At 36.7% G+C, this 22,377-nt stretch overlaps 3 protein-coding genes and 1 pseudogene across 3 annotated transcripts; 3 read left to right on the forward strand and 1 right to left on the reverse strand.

The window, feature by feature from the left end:
* The first annotated feature begins 1,515 nt into the window (after positions 1–1,515).
* On the forward strand, positions 1,516–2,295 carry LOC131644966 (enoyl-CoA delta isomerase 2, peroxisomal-like). Its single transcript, XM_058915601.1, has one exon. The coding sequence runs from the start codon at positions 1,537–1,539 to the stop codon at positions 2,251–2,253; it is 717 nt and encodes a 238-aa protein (XP_058771584.1). The 5' UTR covers positions 1,516–1,536; the 3' UTR covers positions 2,254–2,295.
* A 9,869-nt stretch (positions 2,296–12,164) lies between these two features.
* Positions 12,165–17,278, forward strand: LOC131596576 (pentatricopeptide repeat-containing protein At1g50270-like; annotated as a pseudogene).
* Positions 17,279–18,304: 1,026 nt separating this feature from the next.
* Positions 18,305–21,153, forward strand: LOC131644967 (pentatricopeptide repeat-containing protein At4g21705, mitochondrial-like). The gene is made up of 2 exons (XM_058915602.1): positions 18,305–18,731; positions 18,831–21,153. The coding sequence occupies exons 1-2, from the start codon at positions 18,489–18,491 to the stop codon at positions 20,073–20,075; spliced, it is 1,488 nt and encodes a 495-aa protein (XP_058771585.1). The 5' UTR covers positions 18,305–18,488; the 3' UTR covers positions 20,076–21,153.
* A 98-nt stretch (positions 21,154–21,251) lies between these two features.
* LOC131644968 (stress-related protein-like) lies at positions 21,252–22,377 on the reverse strand. Its single transcript, XM_058915603.1, has 2 exons — positions 22,130–22,377; positions 21,252–22,010 (listed from the first exon to the last, which is right to left on the reverse strand). Exons 1-2 carry the CDS (start codon positions 22,172–22,174, stop codon positions 21,405–21,407), a joined length of 651 nt encoding a protein of 216 aa, XP_058771586.1. The 5' UTR covers positions 22,175–22,377; the 3' UTR covers positions 21,252–21,404.

The following is a 22,377-nucleotide window of genomic DNA, read 5'->3' on the forward strand; positions in this document are numbered from 1 at the left end:
GCCCTTTGCGAGATCATTGCACCCTCTAGAGTATCATCACACCCTTTAAAGTATCATTGTATCCTTTGGGAATCATTATGCCTTATGAGGGTACTATTTCATTCCCACATACGAGGTTATGCTTGGAAAATGTCAAACACAAGTTCACATAAAATAATAAAACGAATAAAACTATCAAGAAAATAATCAATGAAGAAGATTAAATACAAAGAGCTTTAAACTAGTAACTTAATAAGAACAAAAGAAGTTTCATTCAATATTACACCCCTACAAGGGAAGAGTTACAAAAGACAAGGACATAGATTACGAAAAAAATAGAAATAAAAATAAAATAACTTCTAATTATCCTGAATGGGTGTGTTTCTTCTAATTATCCTAAATGAGCATGGTTTCTTCCTCTTTGTTCATTTTCTCGTCTTCAACTACCTTATCCACCATATCCAAATCTTTAATCACCTTGAACCAACCAATCACGCATGGAGCTAGATCAACGTATAAAAACAAGACTTGATATTTCGCCTTACCAAAACCCATATCAAAAGCAATGGAAACATCCATTCAATTTTCCTAAGTTGGCTTCCAACAAACTCATAACAACATTGTCAAATATGTCAACCTTCTTCAAAGTCTTCATTTCTTCTTTGAACCACGTCATTTCATCACTCATATTCTTGAAAGCCTCTTCCTTATCCTTCTTTTTTAATCCAGCTTCTCCATGAAATATTGGGACTCTTCATAATTCTATTTCATGGAAGAACGAATTTCGTTCACCAAAGCCACAAAAAATTATGTCAAAACTCACATTCATCTCATTGAGCTAAGACCTCAGTTTCCCTTCACTCTTTTTCACAAAAATCAAATTCCTCGACCATAACCCTCTAAAAAAGGGCGTTTCGAAGTATATAGGTTCTCATCATTTAAAATAGTTGTTTCGAATCCATCTGCATCGCCTTTTAAACATCGATTGACGTGTCAAGGTGACCGTAGATGAATTCAATACTATCAAAACTTTCGTCCTAAAATGAAAACACCTCTTGGCCTCAAGAGGTCGTCATGTGAAGGATACCCTAAGAGGAATCTGCTACACCCTCATCAAAAGTGCCCCTTTTTCAAAGTCTATTAGGCACTTTTCTCCGAGTTCACCTTGTATTTTTTGACAGATAACTTCCATAAGTTCACCTTGTATTTTTTCACAAATAACTTCTATGAAAGTGAGATCTATTAGACTCTTGATCTAATAGGTCTCACTTATAAATTAGGGCTTGACTAGTTAGTTTTAAGGGTCTTGCTAACCAGTGCTCCAAGGACAATGGTTAAATATTCTAAAAAAAGATAGTAATATTTTATAGGAAATTTAATATTTCAATTTTCGAAATATTAAATACGCAGATTACCGAGATAAATTTATTATTTTTAAAGTCTTAACCATTGCCATGAGGGCTCTGATTAGCATTTCCCTAGTTTTAAATATCATATTTACATACTATTTATATATTAATTAATTTCAAATGTGGTGGAATGAAGTGAGTAGTAAAAATGTGGACTCTAGAGAAGCGTGACAACTTATGGCTCTTAACTCTCACCGGCGACGACCAAAACCGCCTCAATCCAACCCTAATTGACTCCCTTCTCTCAACCCTAACAAATCTCGCTTCTCAATCCACTCCTGGTTCCGTCCTCATCACCACCGCCAAAGGCAAATTCTTCTCCAACGGCTTCGACTTACAATATGCTCGCGCCGCCGGCTCCAAATCCGCCGCAATGAACCGCCTTAGTTCCATGGTCCAATCCTTTAAACCCGTGGCCGCGGCGCTGATTTCTCTTCCTATGCCAACCATCGCCGCCGTCAACGGCCACGCCTCCGGCGTCGGATTCCTGCTTGCGATCTGCCATGATTATGTCTTGATGAGGAGTGACCAAGGCGTGTTGTACATGCCGGAGGTGAATCTCGCGCTGCCGATGCCGGATTACTTTGCTGCCGTGATTAGAGATAAGATCAAGAAGCCGGCGGTGCTGCGTGATGTGTTGTTGGCCGGTGTGAAGGTTAAGGGGAAAGAGGCGGTTGAGATGGGGATTGTTGATTCGGCGCATGATAGTGCGGAGAGTACGGTAGAGGCTGCTGTGCGCCTGGGGGAGCAATTGGCACAGAGGAAATGGGTTGGTGAAGTGTATGCTGAGATAAGGAAGAGTTTGTATCCCGATGCGTGTAAGGTTTTGGGTTTGACTCCGAAATCACTCATATCTAAGATTTGAATTGAATTTCAGATTTCAATTTTATGCCATTTTATTAAGGAATTTAATTGAAATCTTTAAGATTATGTTATAATGCATGATGTGAGTTTGAAGATTGTGTTAATGCAATCATTGGATTCAGAATAAGTTTGACCAAATAAATAGAGGTCCTATTTATTTAGGTTTAACGGTGACAAATATTTTATGAGACTTGGTTTAACCGTGATAAGTTCTGGGTCATGTGTGGTAGTCTGCCTCTGCATCCTTGATTTAGGGAAATTCAAAGATGCAATTAGTGGTTGGTTGAAAGAAACTATAGAATAACTATTTATGCAAATTATACCATGTGCAAGTGATAAGGTGAATCATATAAATAATTGTGCATTGAAGTTTCTGAGGATTGCATTCTTGATTTTTACTCAAACTCCATTGCCAACATGCTATGGTTTACAAAGGATTGACTTCTGTTTTCTATTAATGAACATGTAAATTGAAATCAAGGTAATATATTTATTATATACCTTTATCTATAAGATATGCATCACTTTCACTTACAAGTAGTATTATATTTGGGGAACGTTTTCAACAATTTGAACAGATACTCACTCAACTAGGCGTCTCTCTAGAGGAAGAAGAATGCAAGAACTCGATGCAATCTGCTACAGCTTTTGCACGGTGTGAATCAGCGAGGTGATCTGATAATGAATGAGACCTTACCAAAGTGGATGAAGAAACCTTCATAGTGGATCTCCTTCTCAAAGAAACAGTTTTTAGAGAATTTGTTACCTTTGCTCCGAGCCTTATTAGGAATCTGACAGGTAACATAACAGGGTCTCTGCTGTGAAATCTGAAACTCCAAGTTCCAATTATTCTCTTCCTGTTTCTTAGTATTCTGCTGCTGCTTCTATGCTTTTGAATCATGGTTGGTTTCTCGTGAACACCGGGACTAAAACATGCCCTTTTGTTTTTTCTAAACATTTGAATAGCAAAACAAGGCTTCCCAACTGTAAAAGAAGCCAATAGTTTCTGCTTTTATATATAGTGAGAAGGATAGCATAGCAGTAGGAGGGGACCGTTGGAAAGGTCGGAAAATGAATATATATAGTGAATATAGATATATTGATTTTAAGGGAATGCTAGCTATAGGTAGTGAAATGGAAGAAAGGTATAGTAGGTTTAAAGGTAAATCATTAAGAGTGTGATGTTTCAAGAACATTTAAGAATTTAGGTGTATGAGAAGTACAAAAGAGAGCAACTAGATCAGAGAACAAGTAAGCTTCATATACGTGGAAGAGACATGTACACATGAGCTTGTTGTGGAATCATGTTTTGCCATTTATGAGGGAGAGCCCTACCATGATCAAGCCAATTTAGAGGCAAAATATGAAGTAAAACAAATTGTGAAGGATCAAAAAGAGAGAAAAGGGGTTTTTGGTTTGGTCAAAAAGCAAAAAGGGTGGATCCTAAGATCAAAGAACGAGACAATAATGAAAATGTTAATGTTAGTATAAAGATGCAATAGATATTATATACTCTTCTAATCAGCTTTTCTTTTGAGATGGTATTGGAGGGCCTACACATGTTTTTTGGTTCCTCTTTTATATTTGGTTCTGTTTATGAAATCTGTATTTAGAGAGTCTCAAGTTTCTAGAGGCCCTGTGAAATTTAACCGCAGTTTAATCATGACAATAAAAATAGAGGTCTTAGCTCATTATGACAAGTATTTTATGATATCCTATTTAATTATAGTTTAACTGATAAATTTTAAGTCATGTGCGGTAGCTTGTCCTCAATGACGGCCTTGTCTATGATGTGCATTGTTTAGAGAAAGAAAGAGAGGGGGTGGAGGAGATAAATTTGAATATGGAGAATAGGGTTGGGGTGAAAATTAGAGAATCACTTAATCATATTTTTGTAGTTCCTTTTTCTATGTAGGAGAGAAAAATGAACCTCCATTATGGCATCTCTGCAAATTTATTTCTCAAGCCATGACTTTTGACCTGTGTTTGATTGGATGCACTCATTTTTTGTCAGTGTCACATGTTTATTTGGTTGTGTTGTCTTTACAAGCATGTCTTACAAATGAAACAAAATGAATGGTGAGAAGTTGTATAGAATTGTCTGATTACTAAATATTGTAATGTTGATCAGAATGTTTTATGTTATACTACTGATTTGATCATTCTCCTAATCAATACTGAAATCAAATTTTTTTTTGTGGTGTTAAACAACTAAGAGCTACTTTTGCATTCTTAAATAGCTTAGGTGTTTAGAAGGGATTGAATGTATGCATTTTGTTTTTGCTTGTTGATAAAACATTTATAATTGAACTAGTTCTGATGTTGGATAGTTTTTGCATTTTAGTGCAATAATCTATATCCTTTTTATAAATCTCTTTAAAAAACATACAAGTCCCCTACCAATATCAAGAGTTATAGTTTTAATCTTTTGTAAAAATGATTGAGTTGGTCTTTGAAAATATATCATTTTTTGAAATTTAATCATATTTAAATTTGTATTTACAATATGAAAGAACATTTGATTTTAATCCTTTAAAATAATGAGTAAATACATCATTTGTTGAATGAGTTTGAATGAGTAAAAGAAGTCAAATTTATTTATAAGTATCTGCTGGAAGTTTAACAAGCATACAATATGGAGATTAAAAAGTTGAAGTGGAAACAACACAGTTTTTTTTTTTTTTTTTGGTAAGCAAGGAATGTATTATAGAGAGCATTAGGAGTACTAAAAAAACCATTACAAAATCGAGATGAATTCCGAAGCAAAAACCGTCAACCATGATATTTTTTATGTAACTTATTTTTATTATAAATTTACCTTCAACTCAAGGCAATAATTAAAATAAAAATTAAGAACTGAACCATTTTTCTATTTTTCCATTAATTAAGTAGTTATACTTTTTCAAGAGACATGAATAAATAGAGTGAGCACGATCATTGCAAATTGTGAACGATAACGATTTGTTTGAATACAAGTTACAATTCAACTCAACAATATAATTTTTTAGGCGTGAACCATTTTTTTTTTTAAGCAAGATTATATTAATTAAAAAAATAAGGCTATGTTTGGAAGTTTGGAGGAGAGTGGAGGGGAGGACTTTGGAAAATAAGAAGAATTTGGTGAAAATAAGAAAAAGATTTTGGGTAGGAGGGTTTTGGAGGGTTTGGTTTTATTCATAACACCAAAAACCCCCATAAAATAGGGTAACTCAAAATTTGTATTGAATGAGGGTTTTGGAGGGCTTACATAAATTATTCAAATATCTTTTAGGTTGTTATACTATTTTGAAAATTAAGAATTTTGTAATGATAATGACTCTTTTATCATTCTAAACAAAATCATTTTTTCAAAAAATTTCAAATATTTTTCTATATTTTTTTAAAAATTCGTTTTCGAAAGCCTTCTCCTCCCCTCCAAACTATCAAACATAGTCTAAGGGTTCTCAAAACCTGTTTTCACACAAATCGGGGAAAATCTGCCTACAAAAAAAGGAACGAAATTACAAGCCAATTCTCTTACGTAAGAAATAACAAGGGATCCTTGTTGAATTTGTAAAACTACAAATTGGATGTGTAATTTCTCCTATGAAAGATCACTTCTAAATTAAATCTTTAATGTTCCAAACCGTATTATTCACGTTCCAAGCCTTGTTTTAGAAACAAACACAATTCCTAGTTAACCATATAATCCACACTATTGCTAGCCGCACCAATCCTACTTTTTCTTCTTTCACTTTTTTCTTTTTACAAAAAGAGAACCGATCCATACAGCTCAATAAACATTCCTCTTCCAAGTTTCCAAACGATTCTCCCACCCACCTAGAAACCTCCCTCCAAACCAACTCCGCCCTTTTGCACAAGAAAAACGAATGATTCCGACTTTTTGAATGTAACCCACAAATCACACATAAAGTATTTTCCAAAGACAAAGCTATATTCCTAATTGAAAGTAAATTTTTTGTCGGAAGTCTATTCATAAAAAGTCTCTATTCAAAAGCTTTAATTTTGAAAGGAATATCCAACTTCCAAATCAAAGATAACACACCGTCGTTATTATTAAAAGGACCAAACGGGATGCATTTTCTGGTATAATGCCCATAATAAGACACAACGGAGAATACCCCATCCCCCAAAATATTCCGGCGTGAACGATTTGTTTGAATACAAGTTCCAATCCAACTCCATAATATAGTTTTTAGGATTAATTAGTCATGTGATCTCTTCACTTAATTTAAGATTTTACTTTTGGTTCCTTAGTTGATAAAAATTATTTTTTAATTCTTCAAAAATAATTACTCCCTCCGACCTTATTTATAAACAAAGATTCCTTTTTTAGGTTCATTGAGTAATGAATGTATCTAGTCTATTATGTAAACCAGATACATTCATTATTCAATGAACTTAAAAAAGGAATCTTTGCTTATAAATAAGGCCGGAGTAGTATGTTAGTCAACTTATCCTTTCTTACAAATTTTGACTAAAAATATTACATTGTGCTTATGTGACAATTTAGTTGGCAAAATTGCATATAGTGAGTCAAAGCTAAAACATTGTGATAATGGCAGTTACCGTCATACTTAACATCTACAATTCGTTCAATGTGTTTATTCATAAAAATCGACATCTCTTCAATGTGTTTGATATTTGATAAAGGTGGATTTCTGTCGCACCCCAATTTTTGACCTATGCATTTTATTCATTTGAGTGTGTCACATTCATATTTCATGTGCGTTCGTCATTCTTTTCTTATTAACATGGAAAATTCTAAAAAAAATAGTTAGTGTATGTCATTTTATTTATCTTTGCACTTTTATTCGAAAAATGCAAATAAAAATAAACATGACATGAATAAATATTTTTTGGCATTTTCGATTAATAAGCTAAAGGACACAAACAAAACACTAACACTCAAACACGAAACTAACTAAATGGGTCCCATCGAGTACGATGAAGGTGAGGGGTGCTAATACCTTCCCCTTGCTTAACCGACTCCCGAACCCTAATTTGGTTACGAACGACCATCTTATCCTTCTTCTTTTCATTCGTGGGTTTTATCGATATTTTCTCATTCCTTCTTGGAATAAATAAAGTTCGGTGGCAACTCTGTTGTACTTCGAGCGCACGATAAACGCTCGAGTCACATTTTTACCGCTATAGAAAATGGCGACTCTGCTGGGGATATCCTAAGAGGGTCAACCCTAGTTTAGTTTGTTTTATTCTTGAGTGTTTATTTTTGTTCTTATATTCTTTATGCTTATTCTTATGCTCTTTATGTTTACTCTTGTGTTACATTTCTTTACTCTTGCTTTACTGCTTTTATTTATTTCTGTATATACTCATTTGTGGGTATGAGAATGATATTTGAGTGAAGCTCTCAACCCGAGTTTTGAAAAACAAGAGAAAAACATAAGTTAGGAGGTAGTTGTGTAGTGCTAGTCCCCAAGGTGAACACCTTGAATGGCTAATACGAGAACCCCACTTGGAGGAGACTTAGTCATGAAATTTGTCATAAGATGGTTCGCCCATCGCATGGCAGAGATCTGATTTCGTCGCTAACTCCAAGAACCTTTAGAACCCGTTCCATCTAAAGAAGTTATGTATCGATCCCCAGGTGCACTCCTTGTCTGATTGGTACAATAACTTCGCCTAGAGGTTGCATATTCATGAAATTCGTTATAAGATGGTTCACCTGTCGCATGATGGAATTCTGATCATGCTCGGATGCCTCTAGGAACCGTTATATCCAAAAACTCTAGAGCTAACCTTGTGAGGGGATTTTTGGGTAAAGAACTTAGAACTATCCTTACTTAAGGAGCCTCCCGATAAGTTGTTCTGTTACCTTGCTTTGCATCCAACATTGCATGATATATCATTTGCATCATGCATACATCCATGTTGTCTTTGTACCTCATTCCAACTGTCTCTTTCATTCAGTCACCATCAATCGTCAAGCTGATTCCTCGACACATTGACTAGAAGCATGTATCCGAAGATTGTGGAAGAGCTTCAACAAGAACAAAAGTTGTTGAGAGTGGAAATTAGCCAGTTGAGGGAGCAGATGAATCATATCATGGGAATTCTAGAAGCCTTACTGAAAGGAGGAAAAATCTCTCTACCGATCATTGCACTAGAAATACATGCTCTTATAGCCCAAAGGCAGTATCATCCAGTGGTTGCTCAAGTGGAAGCCTATGGCCCGTCTCCCATGGATCTTCATCAACCCTCCTTCTCAAAACTTCCTGATCAACAACCTTTGTTTATCCCTCAACAAAGCCAAGGAAATCAGGGGCAAGGCATGAACCTAAACAAAACATTGAGGAAACAACAAAAGAGGCCTCTCCGCTTTGATCCAACTCCAATGATGCATGTTGAAGCTCCTCAATCTCAAGCTGCCAATCAAAATCTAAATCGCGATAGGACTCGCTTTGATCCTATTCCGATATCGTACACTGAATTGTATCTCGTGTTGGTCCAGAAAGGCTTGATTACAACTAGGGCTCCACCTCCTCTTCGAGATCCTCCTCCAAAAGGATTCCGATCCGACCTTCGCTGTGAATTTCATCAAGGTGTTGTAGGCCATGACTTGGAGGGTTGCTATGCGCTAAAGACTATAGTGAAAGGGTTGATCAATGCAAAAATTCTCTCTTTCGAAGAGACTGATCCCAATGTTGTCAACAATCCTTTGCCCGAGCATGACAAGAGTGGCTGAAGACTGAGAATAACAAGCTACTTCCCTAAAGCCAAGTGTTTCAGACAGGATAGCTCCTCCTCGTCACTGATTAGTCACCAAGCCTTGTTTCGTTCTGTTTGCGATTTCCTTGTTTTATCTTGTGTACCGCATTTGAATATTGTTTGTTCTTGAATGTTAATTTTAATGAAATGAGCATTACATATTTGAGTCAATTCATTTACACCCATTGTGTTTATCTTTACGCTTTATCTTTCAAAAAAAAACAAAAAATGTATCTCTTGTTCATTTTCTTTATCAAACTTGTGTTTTATGCAAAGATTAGAGGGAGGATGATGACAACGAAATACCCAAATTGTTGAATTGTATGCTTTTAAATAAAACTTTGCTGATGATGTACATGCATTGTTTCAATCCCCAAACACTAGAGAAATAAGGAAGTTAATCCCTTGTCAACCCCTCTGAGCCTTCGAAGTTTGAGTTTCTTTTTAAACGAAAAAACCCGCAATTTTAACCTGGGGCGGGGTAGTTCTCATTTAATTTGGTTATGCATTCAATTTCAAGAAAATCATTAAGTACACCTTTCAATAAGGGTTTCAGTCAAAAGTGAACGAGATGACTATCATTAACCATTGTCAAGGCAGTCACTATCTTTCCAATACAAAAAGAATATTCAAAGAAAATGCCCGCTAGGTCAAAACCTACGAAGGAGACTTAGGCAAAATTGGGGCATCCCGCTGACTGTGATCTCAAATGAAACAGTTCAGGCAAAAGTTAGGGATATAAAGCGAAAAAGAGAAGTCAATAAACTCCTTGAACAACCATCAAACGTTGTGACTATCAAATGGAAGGAGTGACTGTCATTCCCTTGGTCTTTAAACCGTCATCATATGAATAGGTGCAATTCCAAATGCCTCTTGGAGCCTGAATGCAAAATTTGAATTAACTGAGCGTAGGATTGGAGATCATCACGAAGAATGGGGTGGGTACAAATATACTTTGAGCCTATATCCTTTGTTTCTAAAAACCGTGAACCAAGCCACGTTACAATCCTCAAAAGACCTAATTGAAGCAAGGTTTATTTTGAAAGCATGCTACAACAAGGTTGCGTTAACCTGACTCCTAAAGATCTTTGTAAATCGTTTGTTTTACCATACCTTTTTCTTTATCCATCAATTTGAATGTCTAGACAACTGCGTTTAGACCTTTGATTCATTTTCTTTACATCAATAGCATCATTCGAATAATGAATTTGATTTCAAAATATGCTTTGAGCATTGCATTAAAATTATCACTTTTGAATGAACATTTTATTTGCAAGCAAGTACTCATCTTTCAAGGAAGTTCAAACAGTCAAGAGACTTGATTAGTGATCCTATCAGGGGCACGTTACTTCAAGATCCTGTTGTTCAAGATTTATGCTAGGGCAAGTATTCCCGACATTCATTTCAAAGACTGAAGCAACGATCAGATAACAATCAGTCAATCAGGGGCAGTTTTCTTCAGCGGTCCCCAAGCGGTTTATTAGTCCTTCCCAAAAGGATCATCAGTGTGACATAACCCGAGTTGGCAATGTGCTTGTGTTGAGGAATCAAAGTTTCGATCTACCCTCACAAAAAGTCTATCTTAGTTGTCATAACCAATTGCATCTCACTAATCATTCATGTAGCATGCACAAAAGATTCATATACCATGCATATTCATGTGTATCTTCCTGAGTCTTGCTGTTTTTTAAAAATCTTACCTTATGGTCTAAATCCAACTTACTTGGCATTTGTCAAACTTATCTTCATTCATGTTTTACCTTGAGTGTCCCTGATACTTTCTTCTCGAAGTTCAACCATGTTTTATCTCGATTACCTTCGTTGGTTCGATCATGTTTTATCTTGATTCCCCTTCAACACTTGAGTCAGTCATGTTTTATCTTGGTTGTCTTCCTTCATGTTTTATCTTGATGTTCTTCAGTCATGTTTTACCTTGATGTTATTCAGTCATGTTTTATCTTGGTTGTCTTCATTCATGTTTTATCTTGATGTTATTCAGTCATGTTTTATCTTGGTTGTTTTCATTCATGTTTTATCTTGATGTTCTTCAGTCATGTTTTATATTGGTTGTCTTCGATCATGTTTTATCTTGGTTGCTACCTAACACTCGAGTCAGTCATGTTTTATCTTGGTTGTCTTCGATCATGTTTTATCTTGATTCCCATATAATACCTGAGTCGATCATGTTTTACCTTGGTTGTCTTTGATCATGTTTTATGTTGATATTCTTCAGTCATGTTTTATCTTGGTTTTCTTCGATCATGTTTTATCTTGATGTTCTTCAATCATGTTTTATCTTGATATTCTTCGATCATGTTTTATCTTGATGATCTTCAGTCATGTTTTATTTTGGTTGTCTTTGGTCATGTTTTATCTTGATGTTCTTTAATCATGTTTTATCTTGATATTTTACCTTGATTGTCCTTCGATGATGTCTCTTCTATGATTTATCTTGGTTGTCTTCAATCATGTTTTATCTTGAATCCCATTCGATGTCGTTCAATCACGTTTTACCTTGATTGTCCTTTGATATTCTTCAATCATGTTTTATCTTAATTCTCTTTGATGTACTTCAATCATGTTTTACCTTGATTCTCTTTGATGCTCTTCAATCATGTTTTAACTTGATTCTCTTTGATGTTATTCAATCATGTTTTACCTTGATTGTCCTTTGATGTTGTCCAATTATGTTTTACCTTGATTGTCACTTAATACAGCCTTGTTCATGTTTTATCCTGGGCATCTCATGTATCATTTTCCCGAAGTTCAAACAGGCTTTACCCTGATTACCTTTGTTGTTTATCCTTCCATCATTAATCTATCTCTCGTGGCGCCGAATTCCCACAGAGAATCGAGTCTATCTCATATCATATTGCATTAAAAATATATAAAAAAAGTGTCAATTGCATTCATGACATAAGAAAACCTACAACGATCTTAGGACAAAAATTATGTACTTTGTATTTAAGTCTCTTCACATCTTCGATGGAAGAAACCTAAATAGGGGCATCTATCGCACCCCAATTTTTGACCTATGCATTTTATTCATTTGAGTGTGTCACATTCATATTTCATGTGCGTTCGTCATTCTTTTCTTATTAACATGGAAAATTCTAAAAAAAATAGTTAGTGTATGTCATTTTATTTATCTTTGCACTTTTATTCGAAAAAAACGGAGAGATGAAGTTTGAGTTTGAGAAAATGGAGCGCATTGGACGAGTTTGGTGAGGAAAATGGCGTCTTGGAATGAATAGAGAGAGGATGTGATGATGATGGATTGAATCTGCTTCCATTGCTTCAAGTTCTGGTGTTTGTTTGATGAAAGTCCTGAAAAGGATGTTGTTGCTTGGACTGCATTGATTAATGGGTATGTAAAAAATGGTCTTCCTGGTGAGGCGTTAAAGTGTTTTGTGGAGATGAGATCAAGTGGTGATATGATTGATGGTGTCACCGTTGCTAGCATTTTGCGTGCTGCTGCGATGGTCTGTGATGATTATTTTGGAAAGTGTGTTCATGGGTTTTATGTGGCAACAAGAAGAGTGAGTTTAGATGGTTCGGTTTATTGTGCGCTTGTGGATATGTACTTCAAGTGCGGTCACTGTGAAGATGCGTGCAAAGTGTTTGATGAGATGCCTTACAGGGATGTGGTTGCTTGGACAGTGCTGGTGGCTGGTTTTGTGCAATGTAACAAGTATCAAGATGCACTCTGTGTCTTCCAGAGTATGTTGTTAGATAATGTTGTACCGAATGAATTTATATTGACTAGTGTTCTTAGTGCTTGTGCTCATGTAGGGGCATTAGACCAAGGACGGTCAGTGCATCGATACATAGAGTGTAAGAAGGTGAAGCTGAATGTAGTTCTAGGGACGGCATTGATAAATATGTATGCAAAATGTGGGTGCATCGATGAAGCTTTAAGGGTATTTAAAAACTTGCAAGTCAAGAATGTGCACACTTGGACGACAATGATTAATGGGTTAGCTGTGCATGGGGACGCCTTAGGAGCATTGAATGTCTTTTCACGCATGTTGTAAGGTGGTATTCAACCTAATGAAGTTACCTTCCTTGGTGTTCTTGGTGCGTGTTCTCATGGAGGCTTTGTAGAGGAGGGCAAACAGTTATTTGAATCGATGAGGCATACTTATCTTTTGAAGCCAAACATGGAGCACTATGGATGCATGGTTGATCTCCTTGGTCGAGCGGGATACTTGGAAGAAGCAAAACAAATTATTGATAACATGCCTATGAAGCCTAGTCCTGGGGTCTTGATAGCTTTATTAGGTGCCTGCGTGAGCCACAAAGATTTCCTAATGGGTAAACATATAGGGAACATTTTGGTTAATCTACAGCTGAACCACAGCTCTGGATATGCACTCCTGACAAATTTGTATTCAATGTGTCAAAACTGGGAAGCAGCGGCGCAGGTCAGGAAGCTCATGAAAGGAATGCAGGTGGAAAAGACTCCAGGATATAGTTGGATAGAAGTGGCGACTCTGTTGTACTTCGAGCGCGCAAATACGCTCGAGTCACATTTTTTCCGCTACAATTTCCTTACGCGAACACCTTTCAAAAATACTTTTTTTTTGAGATTTTGAAGTTGGAGAATCTGGGAAATGTGTGTTGACATGTTCGAAATATGAAGGAGAACGCTTTGTTGCATTGTCACTCTGTGTTGGTTTTACCTTATTATGAGCATTTTTTCAAACCAAGCTTTGAAAACCCCATTTTACTTTCAATAACAAGTGAATCTCTTTGTTAAGATAAAACAATTCATGTGCATACAAACTTAGATTTTTATTACTTTGATATGTTTAATACACTTGTAAATTGTCATCAATAATATTCATCATCCAAAAGCTTCAACAATTGTTATATTTAAGTTCTTTGACCTTTTATCCCCTTGTTGTTTCAAGCACAAACATTGTTGGCTTATATTTAAGACATTATGAGGTATTTTCCGTTTCAAAGTTGCAAGTATATTTTGGGTTGCACCATGTTCAATGTCATGTTAGAAAGAAGATCATTATTTTCACAATTAAAGCGACATACAATGGAATGACCGACTAACTTATAACAAAAACTATGCTCATGTATACCACAAACCACATTAAATGTCCATTTAATATTTTTCCTTTAGATACCTGTATAATTTAAAAGGACACTCACAAGTTCTCAAACTGGTGTCATCCCATTTCAACTTTCAAATAGGTTATATGTACTTGCCAGTTCTTTCACATCTTATTGTCACAAATGTTGATCTTCTATCGGGACCAATATTTGACCTCTTGATTACAGTGATAAATCACAATTTTGTAGCCTCCATGTAGATCAATTGGAGCATATGTTCACGAAAACAAATTCCTATTTATCTGTAAATTGTTTACCAGTATCTTACTCGACATCAACCAATTTAACATGCATAGACACAATAACTTTGGGTACATCTTCAGACTCAACATTAACAGATTTAAAATCTATAGACACAATAACTTTGAGTATAACATCAGGGTAAACTATTGCTGCAACCAATCCTAACTTAAACAAATTTAAATTCAACCTAAAAGATAGTCCAGAATTCAACTTTCGAAAAAACATGCAACATAATACGAAAGTTAACTTTGGGATGCAACGTTCACTTTTAAACAACTTAACTAGATTCTTACAAGTAATGAGGAAGGAAATACATGTACATTACCTTAAATACCAACTTCTTTTGCTCATTTTAATGTAAAAAAAATATAACAATATGGTTTTGATGTATAAAAATTGATTGACAATGAAATAAGATTTTTGTAGGATTTTGGAAGTCTTGGTGAAGTATTGTGGTATGATCATGACATGAAGAGTACATGTAATATGGTGTTTTATTCATTTTCCTGCTTGTTAATTATGGAAGTTAACTTCCATATTATCCATTGATAATGAGGAAATAAACACAAAAACGTGAACTCTATATGGAGGTTAACTTCCGTACTATCTTTTGGTAAAATGGGAGTGTCTCTTATGAAATATTTTGGTGTGTAAGAAGGGATGTCCGAAATTAATTTATGTATTATTTCAAGAAAATTTACGAGTTTACTAAGGGTGGCTCTTCACTTCTTCTAAGGGTGGGAAGAGCAACCCCCTAATAAGCTACCCCTAGAGTAATTCAAACAAGCCCAAATAAGAAGCCAAGATTGGACCGAGAAGCCCACACATATAGAACTTTCAAAAAAAGAGAATTTCTTAGAGCACCCTTATGCCTTCTTAGAGGCCCTTGACAAAAACTCCAAAATACCTCAAGAATTCAGATATGCATTTTCAAACTCACCACATTACATATTTTTATAGGGGTTTTCAGGTATGAGTCTCTAAAACAACTTTTTTTCAAAATCAGGGGGGTTTACATATGCATCTCTGAATCAACCTCATTATTTAAGTTCAGGAGTTTTCAGAGATGCATATTCGAACATATTTTAAGTATATATTTGGCGCAGACAAAACCCCTCATACTTCATGTTCTTTAAACTCTTTCTATTACATTCACAAAATCTCTGAATCCTTCATTTTGAGCAAGTTACTGAAGTAAGTTTTTTCGATACTTTGACGGAGTAAGTCTTACCGGAGCAAGTGTTTCTTTTACTCATTTTAACAAGTTTCCAAAAGCTCATATTTTGAGTAAGTTTCTTTGAATCATTTGTTGTACACTGCATGTATATAATATGTAAATTATTATCATTTAAAATCATTAGATAGAAGTTTAATTTAGAAAATTTGGTTGTTTAGGTCATTATTTGAAGTATATTGGGGCATTTAGGGAAATAACACACACATGTTCATCCATGGCTGTTCGTATGGGTGTTCAAATGTGCATTTCTGAAATATCCTCTGAGGAATTTTTGGATATGCCAATCCAAAATGTTGTCTTAGTTCTTCATATTTGTTTCATTGTTTCATTGCCTTAGTTTTTTTCATATTTGTTTCATTGTTTCATTGCCTGAGTTTTTTTCGTATTTGTTTTATTGTTTCATTGCCTAAGTATTTTTTTCATATTTGTTTCATTGTTTCATTGCCTGAGTGTTTTTTAATTAATGTTATGTTTTTCAAAATTATGGCTGAAAACCCTTGATTGAGACTTGCCAGGGCAAGCCAGACAACATATGCTCAGCGTGAGAGAGCTGAGCAATCTTGAAGGGTGCCGAGGAATCGTCTGGCTGATGCGTCCTTGTGTCAGGATCATGTGGATAATGAGCAGGAAACCAAAGAGGAACATGTTCCGACACATGTTGCTCTTGATACACAGGCTGCACAGCTACGTGCAGAAATGAGGCAAGTTGCCAAGAGGTGTGTCCAAGAGTACCCAGGAGGGCCCTATGACACCTTCCTTTTGATATATTACGACACTCATGCCGCTACACATGTTTGGGCAAGAAAGATATTTTTGTTTACAATTTTTCATCCAACACAAATATGTTAACGACTAACATTGATATTAATTTTTATTTTTACAGGAAAGGCTAGCCTTAAATTTTGTGAACCACGAACAGAAAATACTTGATCTTGTTTAGCCCCGGGAGGATTTGTTCAGGGAGGACATTCTTGGCTCTGGACTTGCCGGACTGTGTTGTTCTGGTTATGGGACTATCAGCTACGACATGCAGGGGAATTTTTGCGAGAGATTGCATAAGGAAATCTCATCTTTCCACTTTTCTGTTGAGGAGATGATGAACAAATTAGATGACGTCGCGTGCTTGCTTCAATTTCCTATTAGAAGGAGGTTACGTAACCACTCTCGGATATAACAATGTGATTGAATGGATGGTCGAATATCTAGGAGCTCAACCAGAACACGCTTTTAACTAGTGTGCCTTAACTAATGGAGCTCATGCAGAGTTCTCCTTCCTGGAGGCATTATATGAAGAACACCTGAATGCGGCATAAGCATCTGCGAGCGAGGGAAATGTTTTTTTTTTGTTCAGTACCTCTGTGTTTATGTTTTGCGATGTTACTTCATGTTCTTGGTTCACACATGTATTTTTGCGAACAAAAGTACAACCTACATGGATGTTGCATATCTCTAATACTTTTTTTTGATTTGAATACAGTTAGCGAGTGGAACTGGGGGCAACTAATTGGAGGATAAAGCACTTGACGGGTTCTTGCACACTGTTGATGGTACTTTTCTTTCCAACTATTAATTTTAATTTGGTTTTAATATTTTTTTCTTACATAGCTCTTATTCATTTTTCAGGGATGAATCATTTCTCACTTTCACCGTATTCATGGTTTCTACTTTGATGAGGAGTAACTTGTAGAGTTACCACAGGCTTCCATGTACCTCTTACAAATATGGAAAAATGTTATGCCTCTGTTCTGGGTGTATCTTGATCGGACCGTTCACGATGACATCAACTAGATGTCTTACAAGGATCACAGGGAGATGGTCCCTTTTGACCCCATCTGATTATACTTAGGGTGGTTGGCATGTGAGAGTAACATGATGATCATGCATCTTCCTGAGCGATGCATGCGATAGGTTTAACTATATGCAGACCATTCCCAGATCTCCCTCTCAAGATGCTCCTGACACCATTGTCCTATGGAATCTCGATGGCATCTTTCAAGATTGGCAGCATCATATGGTGCCAGAGGAGTATCGGATGATGTCAACATCGAGCAGTTGGCCTTTATGTGGAGGGAAACGTGACATGGTTCTATAGAGTGCACACCCTATCATAACACCGAATGCTCCTGGTCGTCCACCTTGATCAGCTCATGAGAAGATCTTGGAGAACAAGCAGGCCCAAGATGACCATGCCACTGATGTCTTGCCGTTTTGTCAGCATGTACAATTTCTTGGGCAAGAAGCTTTGGACTTAGGCGTGATTGAAAGAGGCGGTCCTGAAGCGACGACCATCGTAGAAAGGATGATTAAGGAGGCATCGAGTGCTGTGAGATACAGGAGGCAGAGGAGGGGGTCAGGGGGTTATGATAAGGCATATGCAATGCAATACGTTATGCCATTTTTTTGTCGATGTATTAATTTTACATTACGTATTTTCTAAACAACATTTGTATTATTTTTTGCTATATCAAAATAATATTATCTACCTAAATATTATTTGTTTTATTGTTTTCCATTTAGGTGTTTATTAATGATTTAACTACATTATGGATCAAACCTACATTGATTCTTTTCATAAAAAAATTCAAAAATAATTATGTTTCTGCCAACCATTCAACCATTCTATTCAGCAATATTTTTGAATATGCATAACAAAAACATCTTAATATTTTTGAAGATAAATATCCGAATCAATTTTTCTAAAATTCATTGTGGTTCAGTTTAAGGTTTTCGGAAGTGTAGTTCACCCCACACGGGTGTATTAAGAAATTCTCCCCAAAAAAAATTTCGGCCCGAGACTGAGGCATCACCGAGATTCAATTTCATCCCCATCTTCCACCATTTCTGCAACTTCTTACCACCCAACAGAAACATAAACCCTACCAACCGTAACCATAACCATGAACTGGAAGCTCCTTCGCACCATTGCAATGAACATCAGAACCAGAAACAGATCATACTACACCAGCAGGAGCAAGAAACCAAGCCTCTACTCCAAAATCAGCCCACTCGGAAACCCAACCACAAGCGTCATCCCTCAGCTCGACGATTGGGTCTTCAATGGAAAGAAAATCACTGTCGGCGAGCTTCAGCGCATCGTTCGTGACCTCCGCAAACGCAGCAGGTTCACTCAAGCTCTCCAGGTTTTCAAATTCCCCCTTCTAAATAATGAAACCCTAAAAATGCTTTTTTTTATGGTTTTGATTCTCATTCTTAACTATGTTTGCTTAATGGGTATGCAGGTATCTGAGTGGATGAATAAGAATGGTGTGTGCATATTTTCCCCAGTTGAACATGCTGTGCATTTGGATCTTATTGGGAAGGTTCATGGGTTTGTTTGTGCTGAAACATATTTTAATAGCTTGAAGGAACAAGACAGGAATGAGAAGACATATGGTGCTCTTTTGAATTGCTATGTACGTCAGCGCGACGTCGATAAGTCTCTATCTCATTTGAAGAAAATGAAGGAGTTGGGGTTCGCTACGTCGTCTTTAACATACAATAATATTATGTGTTTATACACGAATATCGGACAGCATGAGAATATTGCTGGTGTGCTGTCTGAGATGAAGGAAAATCGTGTTTTACCAGATAATTTTAGTTATAGGATTTGTATAAATTCTTATGGGGTGAGGTCTGATATTGAGGGGATGAAGATGATATTGAAAGAGATGGAGAATCAAGTGCACATTGTGATGGATTGGAACACGTATTCTGTTGTGGCGAATTTCTATATAAAAGCTGACCTTTCAGGTGAGGCGATTGATGCGTTAAGGAAATGTGAGGCGAGGTTAGAGGATAAAGATGGAGAGGGTTACAACCATCTTATCTCTCTTTATGCTCGTCTAGGTAAAAAGAATGAGGTTTTAAGGTTATGGGAGATGGAGAAAAATGCTTGCAAGAGGTGTATAAACAGGGATTTTATAACCATGTTAGAATCTCTGGTAAAGCTCGAGGAGTTTGATGAAGCTGAGAAGATACTCAAGGAATGGGAATCCTCTGGTAACTGTTATGATTTGGGAGTTCCTAATGTAGTAATCGTCGGGTACTCTGAAAAAGATTTTCCTGAGAGAGCAGAAGCCATACTTGAAGGTTTACATGACAAGGGAAAGGCCACTAACCCAAACTCTTGGACTCTAGTCGCAAGTCGATACTTGCATAAGGGTGAGATGGAGAAAGCATTTGGGTGCTTGAAAATTGCAATCTCTTTGTATTTGGATAATAAGAAATGGAAGCCTAACCCTAGGGTGATTGCGGATCTATATAGTTGGATTGGTGATAATGCTTGTGTTGAAGATGCAGAAGCTTTGGTGAGCTTATTGCAAAATGTCCAAAAGAATACACACTTGTATCATGCCCTGATGAAGGCTTATGTACGAGCTGATAAAGAAGTGGATGGGGTCTTGGACCGCATGAAAAAAGATAACATTAAGGAAACCAAAAAGACTAGAGAAATTATCAACATGAGGAAGGCTGGAAATTTGTAAACATACTTTCACTTGATATTCTTGGGCAGTTTCTAGTGTTCAAGACTCGTTCATGTCTCGCATGGTGCATGGCTAATTTTAGTCCTCAGATTTATGGTTTTCCATGATATTAGGTGCACCTTCTACACCTGATAACTCATTTCTCAACCAAACCCAAGTTCAGTACTGCAACTTCTCTCATTGTGAAACCCATATTTGTTAATAGTACTGCAATCTGCAGCAAATCTTACAAACCCAAAAAACTAAAGCGAAAACATATCCCAAGAATAGAAAATCAAAGTTAAAAAAGAAGCAAGGAAAAGGCAGAGAAAGGGGTCGAGCCCCATTGCTTCCACAGGGGCGACTCACTCGTCAGCATCACAGCGTCATTGTAGCCAACACCTATAGCAGCTCCCAGCACTACTGCTCCCGACCTAAGCTGACCTAGAGAATAGGGAGTATTTGTGCAGAGAAGAATTAGGTATTGGACAAGCACAAGTTGTGATAGTTTCTCTTGAAGTTGTGATAGTTTATATAATTCTTAGATTATATAAAATCATATCCCATACTCAATCTACAAACAAATCTTCACAGGTTTAGGTTACAGAGCATTGTGCGCATTAGGGTGGGTTACACATCTTAGCCATATTCTTGTGAGACTGAATCTTCATGTATAGTAGTGATTTGAGCTTTTGAGTATGTAGATCAACTATGCTAATGCATTGCATGGAATTATAGGTCTTCTTGATTCGGATTCATATTGTAAACGTATAATTTAAACACAAGATTTGGAACACCTTATACTATTTCCTCTATTTATTTATGTTTTTTTGCAACTTAAATATCATATACTACAAGTTTTGAAAGGAATACAAATTCCGAAACACAATGGCCATCAAACTATCCATATAGAGCCATTCTACTAGGTCAGTCCATTCAGAATCCTATTAGGTTAGTCCATACAAAGTTCTGCTTTGCCTTTATATGGGAGGCCTGCTAGCGGGGTAGGAGACCCCACTAGTGAACGGTGAGATTAATCATGAGTGTCCCCGAAGCCAATCAATTAAAACTTTCTATTTGTTTTGGGGGGCGGTTCAAATATCAGTATACTCCATAAGGAATCTTCAATTTTCCTCACATTAAACAAAACATCATTTCGGTATCATAGACTTTGATAGTAATAAAAAACCAAAGCAATAAGATTTTTAAATGTAAATTTTTATAGATCATGATTCCCATATCCACACCAGAAACTGAAAACAAGTTTTCTTTCTAATAACTAGAAAGTTAAAATAAAACCAAACATACAAATTACACAATCCAACAATCTAACGCAAACGAAACCATCCTTCAAGCAAACACCTTAGCAATCTTCTCAGTAGGAACCAACGGAAGATAAGCAGAAACTCTATAACCTTTCTCCGCACCCAAAACCACAGCCTCATTATACTTCTCACTACAATAAGCCGCTTTCGGCAACACCGCATTCGCCACCTGAGGAAAAAGCGGAAGCTGATTCAACCTCCTCCACGCCGAGACAGCGCACTCTTCCGCCTTTGGCTCATACTTAGAGTAAACAGTTTTCGCCAATCCAGACGCCGATTCAACAACTCCAGCGCGGCGGACTTCGGTCACAACAGATCTAGCTTGAGTTGAAACCTTCTTGACGTTTGTAGGAACATGACGATCTAGTTCAGAAACGGATTCATCGACCTTGCGATCGACGTACTTGAGAAGCTCCACGGGGACTAGGTGGAATTTGTCGTAGACTGGACCGACGACGGTCTTGACGGCTTCTTCGACGGTGTCGACGCCGGTTTTGAGTGGACCGGAGCGTTCTTTCGCGTAGGAATAGAGGATCGCGCATCGCATCAAGGCGTGGATTGTTGCGAATTGCACGAATTGAAGATACTTCAGTTGTTGCACATCTTGATTATTGTTAACGTTCTCTTCAACCTAAAATCAAATCAAATTGAACAAAAAAAACTTAGAACCCTAAATTAACATGCATAAAACGACGATTGTATCATAAAACGACGATCGACGATGATTGAAGAGAGAAGAGAGAGACTTACCAGTTGTTGTTGAGGTTGAGATTCGGATTGAGCTTCGGCAGCCATGATCGGAAAATTGATCGGTGAAGATTTGGTTTAGGTTTCAGGGGAAATTTTGGGAATGAAGAAAAAGGTGAGGTTGGGTTGGGTTTTATAGGAATGGGAAAACGACGTCGTGGGAATAGGCGCAAATTTAGGGTAGAGAGGAAAATGAAGGGTTGTGCTAAGAAAGCGAGAGGAAAAACGCGTATATCTTTTCTTACTATGTG

Source organism: Vicia villosa, linkage group LG1 (genome assembly GCF_029867415.1).
Source record: "Vicia villosa cultivar HV-30 ecotype Madison, WI linkage group LG1, Vvil1.0, whole genome shotgun sequence".
Taxonomy (NCBI): Eukaryota; Viridiplantae; Streptophyta; class Magnoliopsida; order Fabales; family Fabaceae; genus Vicia; species Vicia villosa.

Bases quoted from the DNA above. Each gene is read 5' to 3' on its own strand.
- LOC131644968 (XM_058915603.1), bottom strand. From the start codon at position 22,174: ATGGCTGCCGAAGCTCAATCCGAATCTCAACCTCAACAACAACTG. The intron at 22,011-22,129 runs GTAAGTCTCTCT...ATTTGATTTTAG, and splicing joins CTCAACCTCAACAACAACTG to GTTGAAGAGAACGTTAACAA.
- LOC131644967 (XM_058915602.1), top strand. From the start codon at position 18,489: ATGAACTGGAAGCTCCTTCGCACCATTGCAATGAACATCAGAACCAGA. The intron at 18,732-18,830 runs GTTTTCAAATTC...ATGGGTATGCAG, and splicing joins GGTTCACTCAAGCTCTCCAG to GTATCTGAGTGGATGAATAA.
- LOC131644966 (XM_058915601.1), top strand. From the start codon at position 1,537: ATGTGGACTCTAGAGAAGCGTGACAACTTATGGCTCTTAACTCTCACC.